The 13,525-nt window shown below is 38.1% G+C and overlaps 1 protein-coding gene across 1 annotated transcript; it reads right to left on the reverse strand.

Moving 5' to 3' along the window:
- Positions 1-10,926: 10,926 nt before the first annotated feature.
- Positions 10,927-12,650, reverse strand: LOC307042074 (green-sensitive opsin-like; the record flags this gene model as incomplete). The annotated part of the gene is made up of 5 exons (XM_079685782.1): positions 10,927-11,051; positions 11,159-11,398; positions 11,535-11,700; positions 11,857-12,025; positions 12,266-12,650. The coding sequence occupies 5 exons, from the start codon at positions 12,648-12,650 to the stop codon at positions 10,953-10,955; spliced, it is 1,059 nt and encodes a 352-aa protein (XP_079541908.1). The 3' UTR covers positions 10,927-10,952.
- Between the last annotated feature and the right edge of the window lie 875 nt (positions 12,651-13,525).

The raw sequence follows: 13,525 nt of genomic DNA on the forward strand, positions 1-13,525 counted from the left end.
AAGGAAAAACAACAACAATCAACATCTATCAAACCAAACAACCATTATCTTACTTTAAAAATGTTTTGAAGTTCCAATTGGTGACTATTTCTGTATTCAGTCTCTGTCTTTTTACTAGTGTTTTAGAGGGTTTTATAGTGCCTACTCTTCAGGGAGTATTCCATACATTTTGTGTCATATTAACTTCCCTTTCAACCCAATATCCTCCACACATTTGAATCCCTGGCCGTTTCTCAATCGCGAGTAAAACTGCTGCAGAGCGACTACTTCAAGTATACTACGTCATCGAGTGGCGCCAAAGGACTGTTTAAATCGTTTAAATTCATGTTAAATGCCCAGCATTCTGCGCCACTCTATGACGTAGTATACTTGAAATAGTTGCTCTGCAGCATGTGTACTCGCGATTGAGAAACGGCCCCTGTCTCTTTGAATGTATGTTTCTGTACAACTTTATTGACAGTGTTTCATTATTCTGAAACTAGCTTCATATTGTACTTTTAGCTTTCTTCCACAGAAATTCTAACACAAAACACTCCATGTACATTTTCAGATACTGTTTTAAAAGATACAAGATTTAGGCATTTCACTACAAATAAGTGCAATCAAGTTAACTTTAAAGCTCTACAGTCAATGCAGAAGACTCACATAGAAGTATTTGCAGAATAACAAATACACACCATGCAATCAGTGTGCTTGGTAACATATGTTTGTGTTCATTGATTGACACTAATGTTGTACAATTTGTTCCAGGCCAGTCACATAATGTGTTTTCCTGACCTACGAACAGATTCGCTAGTGTTTCTGTTTGGCACAGGTACAGAACTTCCTGTTACAGTTTCCACACTTAACCTGCACAGGAGTGTGTTAAGTACTTGCATAGCTGTGAAGCAGAAAGCTAATCCCAATTACCTTTCAATGTGACCTTACGCACGAGGCAAGCACCTTTTTGATCTAGGCTTTAGACATCTCCCCTGCATTGGGCTTATGAGTATCTCAAAGCTTCCGTATACATCTCATTTAGAGCTCAGGTCTCACATGTTTTTGGTTTCAGATGTCCCACATAAACTTAAAACAACTCTTTCAACCATGTAAAAGCTATATTTTAATGAACATTTTAAGAATAATTGCTGTTGTAGTTTTGATGATTGAAGAATACTTGGCTTGCTGTTTCATTGTTTATTGAACCTCAGGTGGGTGGGTGTGGATGGGCCTTTGTGTGTATAACAAACCAACACATATCATTTAATAAGATTTTCCATGTTCTGATTTGTTTCACACAGCATTAGTTACTCACCAAGTGGTTTTATAGAAAATGTCATCAACAAATAAACTGATATATTATTATGGATAAAAACCCAGCTTTATTGATGTTTGTCACTTCTGCATTATAAACAATTGGCACATTGTAAAGTCAACTTTGATGTGTACTATTTCTGTATTTTTAGTGCCTGAAGCAGAGGAGAACATTTTACATGTATTATTGTATGGTTGTTGCATCCTTTTGGCCACAGGTGGCAGGGTGGGTATCTGAACAAGGAAAAGCTTTTGCCTTTATCCGCTCTATTAAAGATAGAGGTTTTCAGGACTATTTAAACACATTATTGAACAATGTAGTGTGGCTTGGCAAAGTTTAAATACCATTATACAGAAAACATGTTTTGGAAACTATTGGGAAAAACGATGTGGATGCAAGTAGCTACATTACATGTTGAAATGTTTATATATATATATATATATATATATATATATATACATGTTGTGTCTGTTTTAATGTATATTTGTTGTTGTGTTTGTAATGAAATTAAACATTCTTTAATTATAAAAAGTTGAAAAGAATACATTATTGATCCCTTGAGGGTGATTTCACAAGCTTTGTAGTAAGCAATTGTGAGAAATAGTTAGTGGTAGTTATAGCATTAAAGTGATGTTCACATTTTTGTATCAATAATTCAATAATAACTCAATTATATATTATTGGGATTTATTAGATGCACTTATAGTGCTCCCTGTAAAGACAAATCTCATCATCAAAAATCATGGTTGACTATATTTGACCTTCAGTCTCTGCCTTCGGAGGCAACCTTAGGTCTTTGAACTTCAAAGGCAGTGTGTGGCTGCTGTAAACACTTGTTGACCTAAATTAAAGGTGACAGGTGTCACTTCTAATGTGCATCCTGACTCCCAGACCACCTGCTTAACACCTCTGAATTACGTACAAGGTGTGAATCCAATTTGTGAGGATTGTAGATTAGATAGGACCAAACCCCTCCGGTTTAACAGCTTGCTAGTGACAATTTGTGGATGCTTATCAGATAAACACAAGCGCCTTGGTCTGGAAATCCCGCTTGTGGGAGTTGGCATACTTATGAAAGCTGGGTGACAGATGGTTTCTGTTTCTACATCGTGGCATTAGTATACTTTACATGGCTGTTTTTTTGTTTTTTTTAATCAGCCATGATTCAGCGATCACTTTCTCATCTCAATCAACAGTGTTTGATAAAAAGAACAAAAATATATGTACTTTATTTCAATTACTTTAAATGCCCTCAATGCAAAACAGCAGTAGTTTGGTCAAAATGAATACTCTTCACCATATTGGTTATTTCTAATTTTACATGCACATCAATTGTGAATATATATTAAGTTATTTATATATATATATAATTTAGAAGAACTACATCCACTCAGTGGCGTAGCACAAAACTCTGGGCCCTATAAGCTATCTCTGTGGGCCTCTGTGATCCATGTCTCTAATGCATCTTTTAAAATGTATTTACAAATGACTGAGCCAACAACTGTACACATGAATCTGAAGCGGTTATAAGGGAAGTCATTAACCAAAGTATTAATGAACTTAAGTAGAACTAAAGTATAAATAGTAATAATATAAGTAATAATAATCTGTGCACATTTCAACCCTCTTTCCTCAACATACGTATGTACATCTGTAGTTAACAATTACTTTACTATGGTTAAATTAGGTCTGCTTGGAGTATCATGCTTAAAGGTCCCATGTCATGCTTTTCCGTTTATTACCCGTCCCCTTGTGTGTTATGAAGGTTTTTATGCATGTAAATGGTCTGCAGAGTCAAAACCCTCAAAGTACACCCTGTAGCGAGTAAAACTCTAACACAGAAAATACCTCGACAAAATGCCTCGTTGGAGATACGTCACTGTCCATTGATTCTTCCAGGTACCTCATGATGTCATGCCAATCCGTGGAGCCGTTACGTTACGTCCGCAGAGCCGTTACGTTAAGCCCCCGCTGATTGGTCCAAATTGACCAATCCACGGACTTCCTCACACACACACTCAGTGCAGGAAGCTCTGCTGATTTCTCCTCCCTGGCTGCAGGCTGATAACAGGCAGTTGGGATCGCGGCAAAATTCTCTCTGCAGACCCATTCTCACAGTGTTTATCAACCCTTTTCTTACTCAAGCCACACTTATTGTTTTTACTTCGGCTGTGACTTTGTGTGTGCTCAGGATGAGTTTGGATGTGTTTCACTGTGCATAGCTAAACAAGGAAACCACACCTCCACGGAGCTCAGTGCGATTCGCAACGTTCCGACCAATCAGAGCACACTGTGCTCACAGGGAGGGTGGGGGCTGCAGCTATTGGAGCTACAACGAGCCGTTAAAGGCAGAGAGTGAAATTCAGTGAATACACGTAGTTTACAGAGATGCTGTATGAGAAACCAAGGTGAGTTTGGAAAATTGCACAATATGAATCTATTCTAGTAGACCTCAACAATGGAATTATGATCAGTGGAAATGGCCATGACATGGGACCTTTAAGAGAACATTTTTCATGTTTATTTAAGTGTTTACCATTCCCACGGTATAAGACAAAACAAAAAGAAATACCATCTTAGTTTTCTAAAAAACTGTTAAGATGATGACCTTACGTGTGTCAATGTATATATTTTTTTCTTTGAGGGGGTCTGCCTCCAAAAAACAGTTGTAAGTCCTGAGAAAGTCAAATAAGACGGTGTGTAAAAACTACATTACCCAGCCCAAAAAAAGTAACCAATTTGATTTAAGTAGGCTAAGGACTTTCCACTGGATAATTACTGCAGCAATGTATATGTTTTAGCTGAATACACGTTGTTTTAACCACTGATGCAGTTAGTTTAATGTTTGGTTTAATGTTTGTTCTTTCTGATGTAAAGTCAAGGTTGTAACTGTTTGCAATGAAGATGTGGGGCGCTGAACTGTTATTTTGATTCTTTTGAATTTTGATATACGTATGAGGGTGTGCAAGCATCTTGAGGAACATTCATCATTAACTCCTCCACAAATAGTTTATTTAATAATAACACTGAATATGTGGATCATAAGAGTGATTGACAGCTGATAGGAATGATATGATAGTTAATATTATCATATTAATTCAGACAAACATTGATGAGACAGTTAATTCATGTATTTATTGCAGTAGTCCAGTCCTTGTTCAGTTAAAATTCATTCAATTATGTCTGCCACCTTATATATCTCCATTTAAGACTTTACTGATGTTCCACAATAATGTCACCTAATGTTATTGAGTTAAATTATTAATATTGTGGCTTTCCAAGTTACTGTAACATTGAATATTTATTTTCGAATCATATTTTGAATATGACTGCGATTAAATCAGCATATACTTCTGCCAGGGGATGCCACCCCTCAAAATCTCCTGCCACCCTCTTGCCACCCCTTGAATATGTTTCTAGATCCGCCCCTGGGTGAGTGTAATAAGGAGGCAAAGTTGACGGTCAGTGTGTTGCCGGGAGCATATATGGATTTATCCACAATGTTGAAAATGTTAAAAATGTTTTTAAAAAAACATTTAAAACATAAAGATAAAAAGGTGTAAAAAAGTTGCTGTTTAACGTTTTAATGAGGTGATGCTACTCAGCCAATCAAATCGTTGCAGTCAGTGAGTCAGCACGATAGATTCAAACACACACAGAGACGAGGCAAGTAGAGAGAAACAGTCGGAGTAATTTCAAATGGCATGCTCAAAAAAGAGAAAGGTAGACAGCGAAAACAGAGCATTTAATGACATTTCTCTTACTGGACCTCTTTGAAATGCAATTAAATACCCCTGCATTATAGCAACAACAACAACAATAATAATAATAATAATAATAGCAATAATAATTGGGAGAGGGGGGCTCACCTTCCCACACTTTGAAAACCCCTGGTCTATACGATCGAGCAGTGGTTCTCAAATGGGGGTACGCGGATCCCTAGGGGTACGTTGGAGTACTGCAGGGGGTACGTGAGATTTATTTTATGTTAAGAAAAAAAAAAGAAGAAGTTTAGGAAAAGTAACGAATTTTGAGCAGTGTGGGTTTTATATTAACAGTTAAACATATTTCAAAACGTGAAGTGTAATAACTGCAGTGGCCTTCCTGTCACTGAGAATAACAAAGATTCTCAGTGAAGCACAAGCCCGTGTTTCTCACTAAATTGTAAATACAACTTATTAAAAAGATCAGTTCAATGCAACTAATGCCATCTTAGTGTTATAACATGATGTTAAAATTGTTTTTCCATGAATTTAGTGATGGATTGTAAACACTATATCTGTAAAGCGTCTTTGAGCACCTGTAAAAGCGTTAACAAAATAAATCTATTATTATTATTTGAAATTTAGCATTTAAAGTGTTTCTCATTTACAAGGTTGTTGTTTTAATAAATCAGACACCGATGGTGCAGCGCTGTACTGTACCTCTTTATATAGGCATTTCTTCCCAAACAAATAGTTTTTGCGCTGATCTGGGGGTACTTGGCTGCATTTTTTTTTCAAAGGGGGTACATTATTGAAAAAAGTTTGAGAATCACTGCGATAGAGAACTGTAGCGGACACAACCCGTTTCCTCTCCGTGTGACAGAGCCGAGAGCAGCTGAGACGCAGCTGCTGGGAGGCGGGGCTTAAGGACAACTAGTGCAGGGAGGACTAAACCATTTTGCTCCTTTTGTGAGGGGTGAGAGGGGCCCCGGACAGCCTTTGCCCTTTGTTTTTGGATACAGAATTTAGTCACTCAACCGAAATTACTGAGCTAGTTTCATTTTAGTTATGACACTATCTACTAAAAAATAAGTGCAAACAAAAACAAACTTTTAATTCCATGCCTTTCAAGGCTCCTCCCCACCCCCCCGTCTGGGCCCTGGTTAGTCAGTCCCACTTGTCCTCCCACTATGACGGAGAAGCCCCACACTGCAAGTACCTCAAGATGGGCGGGAGCTCCACATGGGCGGAGCCTCAACGCCCCTCCTTCTCAACAACCTTTGAGGCACGTGACGGGACGGCCCCTCCTTCTCAACCTTTGAGGCACCTGACGACCTTCACTGATGACGCGTTGCATCCTGTTTCCGGGGTAGCAGTTCTCTTCCTTCCCTTCAATCTAACCCTTCCCTTCCCCCCATCCTAACCCTAACCACTCTCTACCTTTTTACCGAATCCTAATCTTCCTCCCTCCCTCCCAAACCTAAACCCCAAAACCTCTCCTGCTGTAAGAAATTAAAATCAATGTTGATATGACGTAATTTAAATTAAATACAGGGTTTTAATATAAAGCAGGTTTATTCTGAAAAACCCGGAAGTTCACACTAACTATTAATTTAACACTTTTATTCTGAAAATTCTTAATTTCCGATTAACATTAGCATGTGGCTAACGTTTTGAAAACCGTGAATTGAAGGTGAAATTACACTTGCACACTTAACACACTGGGATTAACACTCATTTATTGAAGCTGAAATAACGTTTATCAGGGAATGTTTAAATAACCACAGCCATCAGAATTATATATATATTCATAATATAAGATAAACTATGTTACTTTTGTGACTGGGTAAGTACACAACACGGGAGTCGGGTCGTCACGTGCCTCAAAGGTTGAGAAGGAGGGGCGATCTTGAGGTTGAGAAGGAGGGGCGTCGAGGTACTGCGCACTGGAGTGAGGGGTACTACCTATGACGCCCCTGCATCCACCAACACACACATGTATACAATAACATAGGCTACCGGTTAGAAAAGCATAGACCTACCATTAAGAGGGAAGATGTATTACTGCCATAAGTCATAAGACGAATTAGTGAAATATTTAATATAATAACATTTAATCTAGTTTACTCAAAATGTGAATAAAAAGGCAAACCCGAACTCCATACTCTATACTATTGTGTATAGATTTACATCACTATACCTAATCATGTAGCCTATACCTCACATTGCTCTAAAAACACAAACAAGGTGTAACTTATAATAATATATGATAATATACATTCTCAATTCAGCGGAAAACATTTGTGTCTATGCATTTAGCAAAAATAATTGCAACACCTTATGAAAGTGTACACTAAATAATGCATGCGTGTACATTTCTGTCTGTGAGGACATTAAAACGTGCAATTTAAATTCACAAACTGTCCACAAGTTGCCAAGGGTTATCCTTAAAGTTAAATCAGGTAATTGGACCATCTCTAATTAAATTAGCTCACTCTCCTCAACAACGACTGGGCACTCTTTAAAGGGATTACCTCAAACGACTCACTCAAGATCTTAACCCTTTTATTTAAATTGGTATTAGTGCGCCTACAGTACGAGGAAACCAGACCAGCTGTGTATCCAACTCTAAGTCAGAGTTTTGACCACCTGCTTGACTCTCAAATTAATCATTTGAAGTTAAAAACTTGCAGGATAGGTGCAGAAAAAAAAAACACTTTCTCAAGGCAATAATGCAGGATATGACAAATTACTGTACTTTGTTTGATTAAGGTATTACCCACATTTAAACTAAATCGCAGCAGCCTTTTTTCTTGTCTGACCGAGTCAGATGCAGCATATCAACCAGTTAGCAAACATCTGACCTGCCCATTTGCAACTACTTAAGAAGACTATCATATAGAGAAGTGTGATTCTGTGACTGTGAGGCTCATGTTATACCTCACATTTATAGAGAAGCTGCTTTTGATGGACATCTGACATGTTTTTTTCAGGCATAAAGGTGTCAATTTATCCAGAAGAGGCGGGTTGTTCACCAACATTTGATCCCCAGCCCCTCCTTTCTGCATGTCGTAATCATATTGTCAATGACTGACTACTGTATGTGAGTTTCTGTGCATGAATGGGTAAGTTATTGTGAAGCACGGCCTGATGCCAGGTCAAGAGAAACTGATTAATGACCCAGCAGGTGAGATGGCCTTAAGAGGCAAAACAAGATGTTTATGATGAATAACTGTGTGTCTACTAAAGCATAATTATTGTATAAAAACGCAGGAAACCCAGGATCCTACATGGTACATTTTAATTGATAGGATCCTGGGATTCCTGTGTTTCCTGTGTTTCCTGTGTTTCCCGGGCAATTCTTATTGCGGCAAAACCAAAATGTCCCAAATACACAATCTCGTATAGTCACAAATATTATTTCCTCATATTATTTCCTTTTATTGAGTCTAATTATGTTCATTAAAGGTCTCCTATTATACTATTTTAGGCATATATTATAGGTCTCAGATATATACAAATATATAAAAAACATGTCTATGAAGTGTTTTGCTCAAAATACCAAACAGATCACCAATTCTAGCCATGCCTCATATCTCTCCGTTTCAGCCCTCTTAGAGAAGTGCTGATTCGGTAACACTTTACGGTAAGGGTACATAAATCATCATGAATTCATGCATGACTTAATGCATGAAAAAGCATGAATTCATTCATGTAGTACTCATGGACTATCAGTGATGTACAGGTACTAATGGTATCTCATGTATGACTTAATGCAGGAACAATACCTTAATTAATGCATCAACTAAGGTATCTCAATCATCATGACTTCTGAGTTATTAATGTTGTTCATGTATTCTTCATATAGATCTGCAATTAAAGTGACAGGCCAAACAACTGAGCAGTCACAGCAATTCAAAGTGTTGTAATCATGATTAACTAAGCATGACTTTGTCATTACTTCATCATGATTGTGCCCCTTCAAATAAAGTGGTGACCCGGTCGGTTGGTCATAGCAGTGCAGTAACCCCACCCATCCTCTCCACCTGCAGCTGGACAGTCAGCGGAGCTCCTTCTCCAACAGACTGCTGCAGCTCCGCTGTCACAAGGACCAATACATGAACACATTCCTGCCCACTGCAATAACACTGTACAATAAATCACCTCTGGCTGGAAGAGAACTCTCTGCTCCATAGTTTCTCTTGGAATAAAACCTTGCTGTACATTTTACACATATATAATCTGTTCAATATTCCATGTCATATATTTTGAATATATATATATATATTTGTATATATAATATCTGCATGTATATTTTCTATTTCTTTTTCTTTCTATTCTTCTTGTTTATTTTGTAGTTTTGTTTTATTGTAAAATGCCTTGTCTTTTATGCTGCTGTAACAAAAACAATTTCCCAAATTGGGATCAATAAAGTACTATCTTATCTTATCTCTAAATGCTGCCGTGATTAAACGCCATATCATGTTCAAAACCACATCAAGGATTATTTCTGAAACAGTATGGAGCTCAAAGGCTTTTTCTCTTGCAGGTTTACCTTGCAAGTACCTTTTTAATTCCTGCTTTTTTACAACATCCCTCGACATCCCTCCCTCTTCTGTTGCTCCCCTGGAGGGTTCTTCCATTTTTGCTCTAATTGTGGGGTTTCTTTGGGAGTTTTTTCTTGTCCGTTCTAGGGGTCAAATGGTAGAGGTTGTCCTATGCTGCATACAGTGTGAAGCCCCGTGAGACAAATGTGTAATATGTGATATTCATATACTGTACATAGTACAATTTGATTGATTGAATTTGACTTCCAATGCTATAATCTCTTCCACCTCGTACTTTTCTTAACCTTGTTTCTGTCCTGTCACATCCTCCCACTATTTTATATGCATACTTTCTTAGAAATTGTTATCAAATACATTTCCACTAACCCCATGTAAGCTCATGTTGTCCGTTATAATTTTTAGACTGATTAAGCTTCTACATGCAACATACAACTATTTAAAGTGTCAACTTTCAAGAGCCCATGAATGAAAGGCCAATAAGACTTGCAACAGTCTGGAGACATTATCCCTGATATTTGTCTTGGAAATTGGATTAACCTAAACAAGCTTAAGCACATTCTGTGTTGTGTTTTTTGGCTTGATCCGGTAACACTGATGACATGAACTAGACTCCGATTTGACACCTATCACAGGCCTGATAAAGAGGCATGTATTAGGCCTAGCTGAAACTAAATAAAACACATTTGATCAGGCAGATTAGCTCTTAAAGAGAAACACAAGCTTGTGTGTGTTTTATAAAACCCATTTATCGACTCTTATATATAAATTATAAGAGATCTATTAGATTATGCCAGTTTTCATGTCTTCCTTTTTCAAAATTCACTCAATAGGACAAGATTTTTTTATGCATGCATTTATTTATCTATCTATGTTCATTTTTATATATACAATGTTTACAATTCATGATGACCAATTCAGCAAGTGACAACAGTTTTACATTGTATATTGTTGCTCATTTTGAAAATACAGTACAAAATGTGTTCCCACTGATGTTAGAGACAAAAATATTGCTGCATTCAAACCAAATGTTCTTTAAGGATGTTATGTAAATTCAATGGTTCCAAATAGCTTAAACGATACAGTGACAGCTGTTCCTCTGACAGCAGTGGGAGTCAATGTGAGCATCCAAATACATTAGTTCACAGATCTTACCATTATTTGCAATGATTTTGAATTCAGATTGACAAAGGACATGACAAACACTTTCCAACATTCTTCAAAGAAAAGATGAGAAAATGCAGTTCATGAGTTTGTCGCTGGAGCTGTTCATCACTGGTCAAGTAGTCCAGACGTCCCTGAACTTTACTCAGTCCACATCCAGGAATTATTCCCGACCAAAGAAAAAAATAAATGAACATGTCCAGGTGTATGAAAATGTCTCTACATTTAAGACACAGAGGACACTTCTGTCTTGCTGGCAGAGACTGAGGTCTCATCCTCCACCATGCCGCCCATTCCAATGGTGCTCAGCATGCAGTTACGGAACTGAAAAAGAGATCAAAGAAAAACAAATGCATGGTTTAGGATTGAGCAAAGATGAAAAAGCAGATTTTAGAAACTGGACTAGGGAATATTTAATATATTCAGCCCACCTGTTTGTTCAACAGCACGTAGATAACAGGGTTGTACAGGGCTGAGCTCTTTGCAAAGAAGGCGGGAATAGCTGCTGTCAGGGCGCTGAAGGCAGCTCCCTTGTTCAAGAAGATCCAACCAGCGAAAGAGGCATATGGGACCCAAGCTACCAGGAATCCAAAGACCATCAGGAGGCACATGCGTGTCACTTCCCTCTCAGCCTTCTGGGTGGACTCTGACTCCTGCTGCTGGGCTGCAGCCTAATGTTTTTGTGATCAGAAAATCATCATTAGGATTCACAGCACACGTGGTTTTGCAGAATTCTAAAATGAAAATGACAGTTGTATTTCTCAAACGTTTTTACTTTAAGGAAAACATTTAAAACACTTCACTTACGGCTTTGACTGTCAGGACAAGGCTTCCGTAAGAGAAGAAAATTAGGAAAACGGGAGTGAAGAAGTGGACAGTAAACATGTACATGACGAATGTTTCATTGTTGAAGCCTGGAGCCAGAGTGTAGTAGTCAGGTCCACAGGAGCACTGCATGCCTTCAGGAAGGTATCTGTTTAAGTTTTAAGAAAAGAAGGCAAATCATTAAGAGAATCAGCCTTAAAACTTACAGTATCTAATTACAGTATCTATCTATGCAACTTTCTTCAGCCTAGATGCTTTGTTTGAGTTTTGGATGTTTTTAAATCTTATGAAAAATGTGAATTACCTAGACCAGCCAAACAGTGGGGGTCCAGCACATGCGAAAGCCATGACCCAGGTGATCCCAACACCAATTCCAGCGTGAGTATTACTAAACTTGAAGCTTCCCATGGGTTTGCAGACAACAATGTATCTCTCAACAGCCAGCACTACCAGAGACCAGAGAGCAACTTCACCTGTAGAGAGGAAGAGCATCTTAGACAAGATCCCTACAGTATAAATGACATTTTACCTTTTTTAACATCTTAGAAGGAAGGTGATGTTCACGATATCTCAATCTTTGTCAGATTTTTAAAATGGCCTTTGAAATAATTAAAGCTGCCCTGGGTTAACTTCTTAAATACTGAAGACACTTTTAGGTGCATTTAAATGAGCTGTTCAGCAAAAATTATGAAAGAATAAAGTTAAATTCATACCTCCAAGTGTGGCCATGAATCCTTCAATAGCACAGAAAGTGGGGCCAAGAATGAAGTAGCCGTTGATAGAAGATATGAAGGTGATGGTGAATCCAAAGGCGCACATGATCAGCCCAGCCACGGCCAGGTTTACCAGGATGAAGTTGAGAGGCGTCTGGAGCTTCTTGTTCTGGATTGTTACTAGCAATGTCAGAGCGTTGATGGGAGTTCCAGTGAAGATCAGGAAGACCATGTAGAAAGCTAGAACCTTGAACATCATGGGATCTGCCAAATAATACTGGTTGTATTCATAAGGACTTCTAACAATCCCAGTCCTGTTGGACATCGGGATGTAGAAGTTATTGCCTTCTGTGCCATTGGGCTCCGTTCCTCCCTCCCAAGCCATCTTCAGTAGTCTGTTGTTCTGTTCTGTTCTTCTTCACCTGAACAACCCAAGAGTGTTGGTGGACTCGATGATCAGAGCTGCACAGTGTGACTTTTATACCTCCCCACTGACCCTAATGTCAAATGCCGAAACAGGATTAAAGGTGGGAGACGTATTCCTGAAATTGTAGTAGACAGTGATTAACCTTAAGATCGGATAGAAGTGACGAGGTGAAGAAAATGTGCTCCAGTTTCAAGACATGGTAGAATTATCCTAATCCTTAATGAAACGGAATTAAGTTCAGTCAGCAGTCTTATTACACCATCAACCGTAAACTTACTCCAAATAAGTTAATCACACTTGGAATCATGTTTATATGGGCATTCTACCGAATTAGTGCAAAGTGCGGTCATTTATAAGATACTTTCTATTGGAAAGTAGCTGTCCCCAACCCTGACACCCTGACATTTCAATTTCTGTAAATAACACTTAAAACATTTTTTAAATGTAGTTCAATGGTGTATTTAGAAGACATTTATGATTACATTCAAACAGAAGTTGGAATATTTAGATTTATTACAGGTTTAATTTTTTAATGAAAAAACTATACTCAAAAAATCATGTCCCCAGTTTTCATGCCACTACCGAAACACAAGGGGTTTTAGTCCAATGGCTGATCCTGGTTTTTAGCAACACCCCTGCATGTTTGACTAGGCAGCGACACTGCATCCCTGTCCCTCATGGCTGAATGGCAAGTAGCTATATCCCATACTTTTGATATAAATCTGTTCCAAAATCTAAAAATCGGCGTGTAACCTTAAGAATTGTCACTACCGAACACGTATTATCTTCAATTAAGTAAACTTTTTCGGTGTTTTATGCAAAGTATTAGGTTG

Source organism: Notothenia rossii, assembly GCF_949606895.1.
Source record: "Notothenia rossii genome assembly, chromosome: 5".
Taxonomy (NCBI): Eukaryota; Metazoa; Chordata; class Actinopteri; order Perciformes; family Nototheniidae; genus Notothenia; species Notothenia rossii.